Genomic DNA, 14950 nt, shown 5'->3' with positions numbered 1-14950 from the left:
ATGGCCCGTTTCTAGCTGAATTAATTCGGCACCTTCTTCCTGTCCTTTTGGAGACTCTTATCACGTCGTCTCTTATGTAGAGAGCAACGGTACACGCCTTGTGTCTTTGTTAAACTTTTTTACCGTGAAGATCTAACCATCGGCGTCGCGCTATTCCGGCACACGCGGGGCGCGTCTCAAGATCCGAATTTTGATCACAAATCACACGCAGTATGCAGGGTACACTTACACCTCCATACTCTCGAACGACGTGCATGACGACGACCGGTTTGAGAAAACCTGTTTACGAAAAATCACACGCTGTTCTGTTTCGCCTTGTATACATACGGTGTGGAACACCCAGCTTAACATCTGTTACCACGGACTGACCTTGAGGGGAAACGTGTTACGATAACAAACTACCGAATCTAGCACATCCGTAGTACGCTTTACACCTCCGAGTTCATACACACCTGCGCAGGTGATGCTGACTTAAGGAGCGTTCGAATTGAGTTCCATCTGATTCGTGCCTCCTGATATTACCCCATAATCGTACAAAAATATCATCGTGACATGGTCGGGTTTGCATGCGTCAAGGAAAAAGAGTATCTGAAGTACGATGGGTTTGTTGAATATTTCTACAAAGGGAATTTGCTGAAATCTCATTCCCTTTACACCCTCTGCGTGGATCAAATCACACAACAATTTACATATTGTTCATGTTCAGCATATAAGTATTGAAGTAACAACGTTACCATATTTTTTTCATTTAACTACGTCCTACTGCCATCCATGCCATCAATTGTTCTCAGAGTGCTAATTTTTTTCATACCTTTCCTACGTACGTACATTCATTCCGGTATGTGTTCGCACGCTACACCCACACCCATGAAGGCATATCGCACCAATACGCGCTTCCTCGTTTAAAAATACGAACTGCGGGGGGGGGGGGGTATCGTCACAAAGCAAACTGTGATTCAACCAGTCGTAGTAACACGAAGTACGTATGAGTCACTCGGCGCGCACCGCGACGAAGAAGAGCGTAACTTAGCACTACAATATTCAATATTTGTGTTTACATACATATATTGTACAAAATTCAATGATACGCTACACTGATTTGATTCGGCATATACGAGATGCAGGATGTATTGCCGGAACCGCAGACAAAATTAATAATTTCATATTACCAGATAAGGTCTTTGTCCTTCCAGTTAACCGTGATTTCAACTGACTAGCCGAGAAAATAACTCGATTTCTCACACCCGTGCTATTAGTCACATCGCTCGTGGTTTTCGTCTGTGGAAGTAGTTTTCATTCCGAGGCTTTTTTTCCCAGGTACCCCACTATGGTGCTCTTTATTTAAGTTCGAGACCGCGTGCACCTCGGTAGCTTATGGATGGTCATTAACGATCGGAACGATATCATCATCGGTATACGGAGATTACAGCTCGGTTCTCCAGGGCCATCATCATTCATGCCTACTCCGATAGTTTCAACGGTTTGCTTTATCGAGTGCGTTTGATTTTCATCTTTCATGTTGTTCTTTTTTTATTTTTATTTATTTATATTTTATTTTTTGTCGCGCGTTTGCCCGAACCTTTTTTTTCGATTTTACTCTTCTACGGGAGCTTCTTATGTACTTTAAGCTGCAAGAAAAAGAAACCTGCACGGTAGGTACTCACGCGTGAATCCGATCCTTCAATCTGTCAATAATCGCTCGAATGGCTGTCGATTCCGTTGCTCATTACCTCGGCTTTTTGTGGAGTCATCTCTCCGATCCAGCTTCTTTTTCACACTATATACGCACCTTCTTATTCAACTTTAATAACGGGCTTTGTACGCTCTCTCGAACGTCATTATAGATCAAACGCCTGATATCATCTGCAAACCTGAAATTGCTTAATCTTTTACCATTCATATTTATACTTCGGGCATCGTTTTGAACCCGAGAGGTTTACTCAAAGGATATCCCGCAAACCCATTTATATCTTCCGACTCAGCCTGCCTCTGGTCGACTGGATATCCTTCTGTTCTCTCTGGGGGTTCGATGCGAATGATATTAACGAAAAAAGCCACATCACGAAAAAGAACGAATCTATTGTATTCGTATATAAAATTGCACCCGCAACGGGAACCGATATATTTTCAGACGTATTCTTCGGCTGATAAATCGATAATCAGACGTTCCAAACGAGTTTTTTCACCGGCAATTCAATTTTTTCCATTCTCTCATTCCAGGTGCAGAGGCTCGCGGAATACGAGAGGTACCTTGGGCAGGAGGCCCGAAACGTTGTGGAGAACGGAAATGGAGTAGGAAGCGCAGCGGTCCTACAACGGGGTCAACTGGAGGGTGATCTTCACCGAATCCAGGAACTCTTCCCCGGGGACAATCTGCGCCTCCACGAGCGAGATGTTCTCACTACGGTGAGCGAGCGTGACTTTTACTTTCGTATAATTACAATACACTCCGGGGCTCCGTGCTATTGCGTATTCGCATTGAAAAATCTATGGCTAAGTGCAAAGTTCAGCACAAGTCTCATATATTACCCGCACAATGTATACCCGCAGCGCGAAAATGTCGCTGGCTTCGTGTACGCGGCTCGCACAAAGAGAAAGATATTCAAGTCTCTGTCCCTTCGGAAACTGGTACTTCGAAATCGTGTATGATAATGGGCTAATTATCATAGCTCAACCTCGACCTCGACGCCGCCGCTGGATAACTACGGACACGTGTGCTCGCGGTTCTCCTCGTCTACTGCTGGATTAGACGTGCGCCGTATGTCCCAACATGCTTCCATCCATCCTTCCATCCATCCGTCCGTCCATCCCTCTGCGCTGGTACGAACGTATATCAGCTATTATGAAACCCTTTGTAGTCGTCGACGCGACGCGATGCCTCCACACGAATGACACATTTATCGCACGTGCTCTAGCGACAGGCGGGCCAAATGTGCCGACTAATCTTTCTAATGGTTCGTAATCCCCGGTGCACTGACAACGCCCTACGTAACGCCCAATATGCAAATCGCTCACACCACTATCCCATTGCCCACGCTGCTTACGTTTTCACATCCCGTATCGCCAGGGACAATGCCACCTTCCTTCAGGCGCATCTGCACTCTGCACTTGCGCCTCGTAATATTGTTTCTATGCCTGTCGGTTGCTTAGCTTTTCACGCTTCTTATACCATTTCTGTTTGAGCTGTATGCGTAGGTGCAAATTGCTCAATTTATAAATCAATGGAAACGGAAATGAGTCGACAAATGTGTAGTTTTGAGATGATCGCTGATGAAACTTGATGCAATTTTGCTGGATGCAATTTCCAGTATTTGTTCATTGCTCAATATAGCTGTTCGCGTCGATGCAATGCACGATTTTCAAGTCAATATTCGAACAAAAATTGGCGCATAATCGATCAAGTCCAATTTTTGATCCAGCCCCTGAATTACGTCAGCTGAATCACGTTCTGCAACGGATACGTACGGGTATCGATTTATCGGTAATGACGTCATTGAGCTACCTATATCGCAATGCAATCGTGAAATAACTGGTTTATGCGGCGCTACCCGATCTCGACCCCGAAGCCTCGTATTACGTTTCAAAGTAACCCCAGCGATTCCGATTAGCTCGATTGTAACTAACAAAAAAAGAAAAAAATCAAAAAAAAAAACACAAACGAGAAGGAATAATGCTTCTTACCGGTCCTGGAACGAGTTAACCGAGCATAAAGAAAGAATTGAAAAGAGTTTATAAGGTGTAAAATAAGAGAGAAAAATGAGAAGTAAGAGATCGAAGAGCGGGATAACTGCACGTGCGGCGTCGTGTCAAAGGCCGCGTGTCTTTAAAGATAGGGATAAAGAAATTCACGCCAATTTGCCGTTGAGAAATTGCTAGGAATTCAGACCGGCCTCTCGGGTCTGGCTCTACCTTACACGTACTACTGACTCGCGGCGGGACGGGAAAGTATAACGAAGAGCGGAAATAAGGGCACCTAATACCGCTATAATATAGCGTGGCGAACGTCCACTTGCCGCGTTGCACCAGTGCCGTGATCTTTTGCCTATTTCGTCATAAAATTCATGCATCCGATACCTCCACCTCCACCTCCACCTCCAGCTCCAGCAACAAGGAATAATGAAATTGTACCTTTGCCGCGGGATCGATGAAGCGGTACGGTATCATACCATGGAGATCGGCTTCTCCTGGCGCAAAAGATAAGCCCGTATAATAATGACTCTACGGCGACCTGCAATGCGAGGAGAAAGATATTGCTGTAGCAACAGCAGCGACGGTTGGAGCGCCAAGGAGGCCAACGATCCAGCGAATATATTTTTCAGTCTTGTTAACTGTCGGTGCTCCGATATATATATATATATATATATGTACATATTTTTTTTCTCTGTAAATTCTTTCAACTTTTTTCTTATTCCACTCGGCGTCTTGTCGCGAGTTGGCGGTAAGCTGCATTGAAATTCATTATTACGGGCAAAATTGCTTTCTGTTGTAAAATGTACCCACCTACAATACTCCAGCAATCGCCAATGTGTGCAAAGTTGCCTGTACGCAGTAAAATTTGACCGACACTCTCTTAGTACAGGTAGTACAAAAGTAACTCTGTTCAATTGCAAACGAACAAACGGAAGGTCGCGCCCGCTGCCATTACAGGAAATGTACCATTGTATTTACTCGCGAACCATATAACCATTGTTATGCGTCAATGCTGTGCGCGACAACGAGTAACGACCGTCACACGTCACAGTTTGTGGATGAAATTTGTTCTTTTTTTTACCCAATTTGATGCATCTGAGAGAATCATTTTTACGAAAATGTCACGCGATACTTCTATTTGCCAGTCAAGAATTCGACCTGAGGCAGTGCATCGTGGGGTACCGTACATAGCAGAGACGTGCAACACTCGATCTGATAAGCTTAGGGATCGGATTTATTTTTCGAAAAATCGGCAAGGCCATTTACAATATTTTTCAAACCAATCACATCCTATTACATTCATATGAATATTTCATGAACGAAACGGAATGCCGCATGGTTTGTCTCATGCAGTGTACTCCGGGTACGCGGAGTATTTGTTGTAACATGCGTTTTCCGTTCTGTTCCGTTGATTGGGAAATATATGTGTTTGAAAACTTTCTACTCCCGACGAAAGAAGGAGAAATATATAGAAATACCTTATACCTGTTTATCCAGGGACCGCCTAACCATACTAATGGAATCTACGTCATTCCAGGTCTCGCGACTTGAAGATTTTCTAATACGTACTTGCGCATTCGCAGCAGGTATCTTGAAAAAATACTAACGATTTTCATGTCCAATTATTTTTCAGAAAATGAAAAACTTGATACGCAAGCGGACTAATGGTAGCACTGGACGGCTGACGAGGGTACTTTCACAAAAGTGTCTGAACTCGGCGAATGGCGCTCCAGCTCCAAAGTCACCACCGAGAACCTTTCTGCTGGAAACACCTGTACAGTTTACCACCGTGAGTTTATACTACCTACGTGTAATACAAGTCTGCGATTTTATATGCGCATATCTACGTGTCGAGTAGATGTACTGACGTATATTTTTTCGTTGAAATTTCAAGGGAATGCAGTCCCAGGAGAGACACTTGTTCCTCTTCTCGGATCTCCTTCTGATAGCGAAAGCACGAAGTGGCGGTAACTTCAAATTGAAGCAGTCTGTCCGCATGAGCGAACTCTGGTTAACGGCCGGTCATATCGAGGATGTTGCCGAGTCGAACAAGTCTCAGGATACGAGCTTCGTCCTGGGATGGCCAACGACGAACGTCGTAGCGACTTTCATGTTAGTTTACAAGCAATAAATGCTTAGCAAGTTTTTGAAACTATTTCCCGATCGCTCCTCCAAAAGACATACCATTTTACACATTCTCCGCTTCTTCTTTACCGAACAGGACCGCTGCAGCTAGAGATTTGTGGTGGGGACGGCTTACGGAACTCGTGAGAGAGGAGAGCATGAAGGAGCCTCCAGACACGAACATTCAAGTCGTTTACCACGACAGCGATACCAACACGGAATATGTAAGTACACATACCTGCTCCTTCAAATATTAATGCAACGAAACATTTTTCACTTAGCTTTATTTACCGCGGGGTCATGCTACTCGCCTTCGACGCATTCATTTTCGACCAACCAGCTCGAGCACGTTGTGTTTCTCTCTTGTTTCTCACATACAAGCTTCGAACTTTTTTCATACCCCAGATATCAAACCGAATACTCACACTTCGCATACTTTTATAGATGTTTTGCCGAGTAAGTTTTTTCGCTCTGAAAACTGAACGTCATTGCGTAGAACAGTCTCTACCATTCATTGTCTCATATCTGTGATAACTGACCCCGAACCTTTGCTCGATTACAGTGCAAGACGATCATGGTTGGGCCAGAGATGACCGCAGGCGCGTGTGTCAATCTAGCAACGCGTCTGCTGGACCTCCAGGGACCATTCCAGCTTTGGGCTAGAACGTCATCGGACGAGTCCCCGTACCCACTGATCGGACATGAAAGACCGTTCGCCATCAAGTTGTCAAACCTGCGGCACACGATATCGGCAGAGGAGGGCTTCGACCTGGAACACTGCAACAAAAGCGGCCACGACAACTGCCACTTCATACTGAGGCCCGTTCTCAAGTCCCCGATAAAGAAGAACAAGTCGAAGATCTCCGGCCTCTTGAGGAGATCGCTCTCCCTGAACCCCAGCATCTTCGGCGTGAATCTTTCGAGGCTCGACGAGAACGGACTGCCGAAACCCGTGCTCGTAATGCTCCAGCAACTGTTTGCAAAGGGCCCCTTCACCCAGGGAATCTTCCGGAAATCAGCCAACGTCAGGATAGTCAGAGAACTCAGGGACCAAATCGAGTCGACGGGGGATCCGAGCTGCCTCGAAGATGCCCCTGTGATCGCGGTCGCGGCACTGCTCAAGGACTTCCTGAGGTCACTGCCCGACCCCCTACTGACGTCACACCTGTTCCCACTCTGGATGGCGAGTCTGGACACTGCTAACTCCGTACAAACAATAAAAAGGTGAATTATCTGGCAAGACGGTGAATGTCTAAGGCATGATTACGCTAACGCGATAGTTGCGGGGTTTGATTAACGCCTTGTTACGGCGAGTCTTTATTACAACGTTTTTTCTCATTTTCGTTACAGCATTTTGGACCGTCTACCCAAGGCCAACTATACCCTCCTCTCCCACTTGATATGCGTTTTGCATCACGTTGCCAGACGGTCGAAGCACAACCTGATGTGCGCTAGTAACCTCGGCGTCTGCTGCGGACCCAGCCTCCTTTGGTCTCCCAGCCCATCCGTTAATCAAAGCAGGGCGATACCGGCGCTGACCGAAATGCTCATACGCCACTGCGAGACCCTCTTCGGCGAAGGAGTCACCCAACTCCTTGGCGAAGAGAGGAGCGACAGCGGTGCCGAGGAAAGCACCGATAGTCTACACTGTAAGTCTAACTTTGATAGTACGCAATTGTGTCCACCGCGTTAGTCGCTATGACATGAAATGTAAATGTAAATTTTAAAGCCATGTCATTACGAGTGCATAATAATTTGGTTTGTTGCAGCAGGTGGTCTTTCGTTGGACAGTTTAGACCTGACGGAACCGCCGCGAAAGGATCACATGTCGTTATCCCGGGACTCGGGTCTCACCTTGTCGGACTGTCAATTGTTCATCCCAGAGTCGCCGGTCGGTTCGGAAGATTCGACTGTGAACGCGTCGACATCGAGCTTCGACAAAACCATGATAAAGGAGGACAAGTCGAGTAAATCTTACGTGCGAGTTTACAGTGGCTGGGAGGAGCGTATGAATGGTTACGCGTCTGGGAACCAGAGTAACGTGAGTCAAAACTTCCGCGAGGACAAGGGCAACGCGCATCCGAACCCGAATTTCCAACGTCAGGACTGGCTCAGAGCGCAGCTGAAACGAACGCCGAGAACGAAGCTCGAGGAGCAGGAACAGCGGAAGGAGAGATTCGAGGACAAGGATATATACCGGAGAGATTTCATGCGGCAGGATTCGATGAAGGAAAACGTCGAGAACTGCAAGGACATGTTCAGGTCACAGATGGATCTTGCGCAGGAGATGCGGGTCGAGTATGACAGGCTGTCGCAGCAGGAAGCCTGCACCGAGCGAGTATCGATACACGACTCTGAGCAGGATCTGAACAGCCGTGACTCACCCCTGTCCGCCGACCGGTACGACTTCAAGAAGGACCATTTTGCCGATTTCAAAAAGGTCAAGTCCGAGGCGTACATAAACAGAGAGTCGCCGGTGTCTCAGAACGGCAGTTATCACTCCGGCAGCGACTTGTACGAGTTCAAGAAAGTTAAAAGCGAGATATACGTGAATAAAGAGTCTCGGAGCGAGCACTACGAGTACAATAAATCCGAGAACAATATATACGGCAACAGGGAGACGATAAACGACATCTACACCGCCAGAGAGCAGGGTGATCTTTACTCCTTCAAGCAGGCCGAAGCCATCGACATTTACGGGGATGAGGACGACGGCGAGCGCACTTGGCCCGATACTCCGCCGCCGCTACCTCCGAGACTCAGGCATCTGCCACCGGTGCATATGAGCCTCGATGACAGGCACAAAATCGCCAGCAGGTCCAGGTCTCTGCCTCCCCCGCCCCCCTACCGACCCCCGCCGCAGCCCCGTGCCCCAATCACGACGAGACATCTTGGATACCCGAGATCCATTGTGGATGACGAGAGCTACGTTTAGGGGTCTTCGTTGTACATACCTATAGCTTAGCGCGATGAACGCGTGATGACATTTTTATGCGAATGATCAAACTTGCGCCTCAGATGTAATATTGCCGTCGTCAAAGTCCAATTCGTGCAGGGAACTGATCTATATAATTGTTGTATTATGTTGGTCGTTTTTCAAGCCGCGGTATGAAATCAAAAATTAGTCATTCGATTATCTCTGTTTGTAACATTGATTTTTCAAGCCTGGTTATCGGGTGTCTGCAATCAATGTTCTCACCCACGAGGTGGTTTTTCGAGTTTCATCATGTATAAATACTATACGTTACATATACACGACTTCGGCCTTGGACTGTTTGAACTAAGAAGGTCATTGTTTAAGGTTGATGATAAGGAACCAGGCGGAATATATATTTTACTATAGATACTACATATGTAGTTATCTGGCGGATTAACGTTTTATAAATACATACAATACACATACACACACACACACATATGTATCACACTCGAAACAGTTAAGTTTGTTCACATTTGATTGTCGAAATACGTGGTCCTGCAGTGCGATGGTTCACCTAGTCTAAACTCAGAAAACGTCCGAAAGGATATTTAGAAAGAAAAGTACTGAATATATACTTCGATGTAAGTCTAGATCACAATATAACAAATAGGCATAGACATATTTTTCACCTATTGCGGGATCTGCCCTTAATGATAATAATAATAATTATTACTATAAAAATAAAAATTATTATTATTATTATTTTAACTATTAATATTATTATTGTTAAATGAATAAGAATGCTCCAAAACTATAATGTTATGTACACATGTGTCTTTTATATATTTAGAGAATATTGTATTCAGATTGTTGATATATGTAGTGTACGCGATAAATCACAGCTTTTTATACTGACAATGAGTTCCAGGGTGCTTCCAACCTTAACATACTTATTATTACAGGTAAGATACTCGTATATATGAAAATTATAATTAAGCTTAAGTTAAAGATATACTGACAAGACTCGAAACGAGGTAATATACGATTTTTATTTTAAAATATAAGTTATGTGTTTATATATTCTTTTAGGTGATCAAGCCCGAAGTAATGTAATGACAGAGAGTTATGACAGGTATAGATGAATATCAAACAAATTTTTAACATTGTTAATTCTCACTTTTTTACTTCTCTTGACACAGGATTACCAGTGGTCTAATTATTTTCATATATTTTTGTTCGTCTAATGAAAATATGTATTCGTTAAAACTTATTAAATTAAGGATTTTCCCGTAAGTTTCGGCTTTCTTCATTAAAGAATACGAACACACGCACAGTACGGTGTCATAGAAAAAGTTCACACTGCTGTATTTCTATTATTATTTATTCCTTTACAATCACCCAAGTCTGATGTCTCCAGTTGCAAAACCAAGCCTTTCGGAAAATAGATTTCAGCCAGCTCATTTTTATTGAAACAGTTTTTTTTGGAAATGAAACGATATTCTAAAAGTTTATTTGTGAAAGATACAGATCTACAAATCTACTCTAACGACGCATAAATTCGACAACTATTTTCCTCAAATTTTCATCAAAAATTACCTCTACTACTCTATTTCAGAGAGTCATGTTCATACACCGAAGATGCGTTCAATTGAAACGAAAAAGGGGTTATGCAATTTAGACACCGTATAGATATACATATATATTATGGGCAGCCACTCAAATATTTATTCGTCATCTTGCTTTCGTTTTTCGACCGTGCGGAAAAAATTCAATTATGACCAGTCTTGTCTACACATACAATAAACATGACAGTAATTATTATCAATTAGTTACATGAGACAATAGGTCTTTATATTTAACACATTTAGAATGCTGCTTTGTACATGGGACGAAGTTATGTGCGAATAATCTTAAAAATATACATTACAGTTTTATGTGAACTAAATATAAAGGATTATTTTCCGATTTTTCGTTTGTAAATAATATACGTTATTATACATATAATACTACTGTATAATTTTATATAATTGCTAAATTTATAAACATTCACACCGATGAATATGGACAACGCCGATTGAATATGTATATGTATACTCCTTACCTAGCTAAATTATACGACATATTATCAAAGTAAATATCTTTCGTATTTTATACTATCGTTGTTCATTTTCAATGCTTCTGCAGTACATTAAAGGATTTAAAACATGCGGGAAGATAAGGTATCTCAGTAGCGCATTTACGCGCGCACATTGTGTACACGTAATTGCGGATCTGTAAAGAAAGACAGAAAGGTAGGTAATGAACGTAGTCGCCGAATAGATTTGTTTTTGTTTAAAATTGTGAAATATTTTATGTACCCTAGTTTTCCATTACGTGTAAATGATTTTAGGGTTACGAGTTAATAGTTCGATGATGAAAATTGAAAAATCATGCAATTCGACGAATTTGCAAGTCTCCAATTAGACAGACCTCTAGAGAAAAATTTAAAGGTATCTTCATGGACCCATTTTTATTCGACATTTCCATCGGTCCAATGTATAAACACCAATTTCCTTAAAAGTAACCATGAATTCGTTGATTTAGAGTGAAGAGCAGCTGCAAAAACACTCTTTGGACGACAGCTTAGATCGAAAACCGATCGAACGAGCTGTCTACTTGCTAATGTAAGTTGAATTCAAAATTAAGCTTATATCATTCGATACGAATCGGCGAAGCATTAATACAACATGGAAGACTTATAAATCTTCGCATGCTGCACGCACACTGCCGAAGTCGTATTCGATACTATATAGTGAAATCGGAAGTTTTTGTCAATCAATGAAAGGAATCACTCAACTTTAACGCTAATGTTCATCTGTCTATACGTAATTATACATTGCATGTAGTCCATATATGCCTGTAACAACCACGTGTCGCTGCAACGGCAATCGGGTTTTTGTCTACATGGGTTTATTGTTGGGCATATCCGTGATCCCAAATTCTCCGAGCACATTTATATACAATCGTGCGCTGCCGGGGCGTTTTTTAATTGAATCTCTCAAGGTGCACAAATTCCGCCTCTTGCTAGCTAGGGCGGAGCATGAAACGTGCGCGGGAAAAAAACGACTTTCAATGGAAGATGAGATGCGAATGGAATATTAAAAATTTCTAACAGCCACGTTGGAACGTATTCTAGGAAATCTGACGTGTCTACTCTTTACAACAATGGTAATTGTACATTAGTAGATTTTCCTTTATTTGATAGTTTGTTAAAAACCTTTAAAAAAAATTCTTAAATTCCATCAAAAAAATTTGCCCGAATCTGCTGCGATGCGTTGTAATACTTATAACTATACAATCTGCACAAAATAGCATAAATAGAGATATACTGTGAGTTTTTACAATGCAAAAATGGTTAACGATTTTCTTAAACAGGATAGATAGAACTATTTAGACCCCGTATCACGATCGGTTTTGCATAATAGCAATTCTGTACCAGGCGTAACGTAACACGTGCTACCCTAGCCACGGTAAGTCCGATACATTTAAGCATGTAACATTCATACACACATACTTATGGAATTACAGTAGAGTTGATTCCCATTAGAAACTGGACTAGCTGCAATAGAAATTCTTGTACATACCTGCGCCTATAGTCAGGCCGTACATACTACGAATATAATATGCGTGTCGGTTTTAAATCGTGGAACGGTGCCGTGTCCAATGCATACCCATACGTATGTTCGTACGTTACGTGCAGCAATCAGCGGTCAAAATACTGCTGCGACAAGTTACGGTTGGGGGGGTCCTTTGTGAACTCTCTAGATATACGTGCATGCACTAATCTATTGCCAAGTTACTACGTAAGAAGTATGCACGGGTACGCATACGCACCTGTGCGTCAAGAACTCACGAGAGGTAAATAGGAGTACAGTTGCACATACCGGGACAATCTCTTGAAACTATACATATAACGCGCATGCGCCAAATAATTTAATCTCATTGGTCGGTGAAATCGCGCCGCGGTGATGTTTTCATCTGCTGAGCAAGGCGCCAACGTACACAAAATGTAACAAAAGCTGTAATTCTCTCGCGCGTAAAGCCGTGGATTGAGGTTATGCTGCTGTTTATTTTTACGTAGCGTGTATTGTTCAAGAAGAATAGTATCGTTCAGCAATACTGTGGTTGATTTCGGAAGATATTCAACCGACGCAATAAAGAATTTAACGGAAAAGCAAATATCAAATGATACAGAAATTGGGTGTTATTTATTGAAAGAAGAAATCTGACATTCAACGTGAAATGTCATTAACAAGTGGGAATCTGGACAAACAGAGGTAGGTAAGTAAAAACAATGTTTATTGTGAACAGATTCTTTATTTACATAAAATTAAAAATAAATGAATGGTTGAGACCCAGTAGAAGGTATTTCCAGAGTAGATTCGTTACGGTGCAGTGCTCCAGAAGTCAGTAATTAGTGCCGATGAACATGAAATAAATAAAAGAGATGAGTAACAAGGAATAAAGAAATTATTCATCTTAAACACGAAGCTTAGGAGGACAAAGAGTAGCAATTAACAGAAAACGTACCCGACGCAATACTCACAAAAAACCTCGCCGACATCATTGATTAGTTGACAAAGTTTTTGCAGCTCCATTGTACAACAATCAATGTTCCGTTAACAAAGAGGGTTCACCAGATATCCAAGAATAAAAAGAGAAAAAGAACAACAGTTAATATTACAGTGTAAATCATGCTATTAATGAAAAATTAGGAAACAAAACAATAACTTACAAGACAATCGTCCGATAACACTGGGAGACCAATCTCCACTCTTCTGATCACCCCTCGTCTGGCCATTGGTGGCCTTTCAAAAAGTGCTGCCGTTTCTTTTGCCTTCAAAAATACCGAAAGATCCTGTTTGATAATAATAGCTTCTAATATTTTCAGGTACGAAATAATTCATTGTCAAAGCGGGACTAAATTTGTCAGGCATGGAAGCATGTAAGTAAATTTCCAATTACGTGATCTTTGACAATGACAATATTTTAACATGGATTCAATGATAAAATTGTTTTTTTTTTCAGTAGGCTCGAAGTTTAAACTTTAATTAACACGAGGAAAATTATGTCTTACCTGATGGTCAAAACGTTTAGGTGGCAAGGATCCTGGTTTCTCGAGCGGTGCAATCATTAGAACCATCGAACCTGGTTGTTTCGTCAGACATCAGGTGCTAGAGTGAATTTTATCAGGCCATCGCCACCTTCTTAACATCAGTTGAGGCAAAATTGAAGAGTGGGATATACTACAGATCATAATGGCTGAATATCCCATCATTTTACTTTGATCGAGCCAATAGCGATAAGTTTGTTACTTAACCGTTGCTGCCAATTCATTCTACCGAGGAATCATTCTGTGCACCATTGTAATTTAAGCATTATTATTGACCAGCATTGTTTTTCAAACTTTATACCATTTGATTTGGTATCTTATTTTGAAGCTTACTTTTACTCTCTTTGGCATTGAATTCAGATAAATAGTTTTTCAAGTCCTCAATTAGATTGTAGGGTTGAATTTTGCTAGGCATACTGAATCAATCTAAATCTAGAACTGTTAAATAAGTTCAGTTAAAAATGTCTTTAAATTTAATCTTAGTTGACGGTGTCATCTGGCTAGCTAGTTGCACGATAACTTGAAACCAAATTCAATTTTACACTCTTTATAGGGTCCTACGCTAAGACTGAAAGCTTGTGAATCTCCATGTACCGCAATTATTTCTGCATTTCATGTTAGCATTATCTGGAGCAAAAAAAATCCCATTTTGAGATTGAAAATGGATCCTGAAACACAGAGTTATTCAATAGCACGAATTGAAAACCAAGAATTTTATAATGGTTTCTGCAACAAAGGGACTCTTTCCAAATATCCTTGTTAGAAGGTGATGTTCGGAGGACTATAAACAAGATATTGTATCGGATTACATTATTTGGAAAAAAATCTTCATAAACTTCGTTAAAAATTAGATATTCATTTATTTTGATGGAACAAGGGACACAATCTTTACATTACTTTAAAATTGACATTACTCTAAAACATGATTGTCCTTGAAGCTAATTGTGACATTGAGGCGCATTTTGAGAAACTTGATTTTCAACTTGTGTCACAGGATGTGATTTACGTTCCTGAGTTCTACGCTTTCGATTAGATTTTCTTTGTTTCGAACCGCACTTACATGA

At 41.8% G+C, this 14950-nt stretch overlaps 1 protein-coding gene and 1 long non-coding RNA gene across 5 annotated transcripts in view; one reads left to right on the top strand and one right to left on the bottom strand.

The window, feature by feature from the left end:
• LOC124310123 (rho GTPase-activating protein 20-like) overlaps positions 1–10869 on the top strand; it is a 76536-nt gene extending 65667 nt beyond the window's left edge. For all 4 annotated transcript variants that reach the window (XM_046773783.1, XM_046773785.1, XM_046773786.1 and 1 more), the window contains exons 2-8: positions 2221–2406; positions 5324–5479; positions 5585–5802; positions 5912–6038; positions 6377–7038; positions 7165–7463; positions 7584–10869. In XM_046773783.1, the coding sequence (XP_046629739.1) occupies positions 2221–2406; positions 5324–5479; positions 5585–5802; positions 5912–6038; positions 6377–7038; positions 7165–7463; positions 7584–8749 (2814 nt within the window). In that variant the 3' untranslated portion in view covers positions 8750–10869. The remainder of the gene's footprint in view (positions 1–2220; positions 2407–5323; positions 5480–5584; positions 5803–5911; positions 6039–6376; positions 7039–7164; positions 7464–7583) is intronic.
• Positions 10870–13051: 2182 nt separating this feature from the next.
• On the bottom strand, positions 13052–13910 carry LOC124310482 (uncharacterized). The gene is made up of 2 exons (XR_006909677.1): positions 13851–13910; positions 13052–13610 (listed from the first exon to the last, which is right to left on the bottom strand). It is a non-coding gene; the product is annotated as an uncharacterized LOC124310482 (long non-coding RNA).
• Positions 13911–14950: the final 1040 nt, after the last annotated feature.

Source organism: Neodiprion virginianus, chromosome 1 (genome assembly GCF_021901495.1).
Source record: "Neodiprion virginianus isolate iyNeoVirg1 chromosome 1, iyNeoVirg1.1, whole genome shotgun sequence".
Classification (NCBI taxonomy): Eukaryota; Metazoa; Arthropoda; class Insecta; order Hymenoptera; family Diprionidae; genus Neodiprion; species Neodiprion virginianus.
The sequence above is the reverse complement of the archived record's forward strand: the minus strand, read 5'-3'. Positions and strand labels throughout refer to the sequence as shown.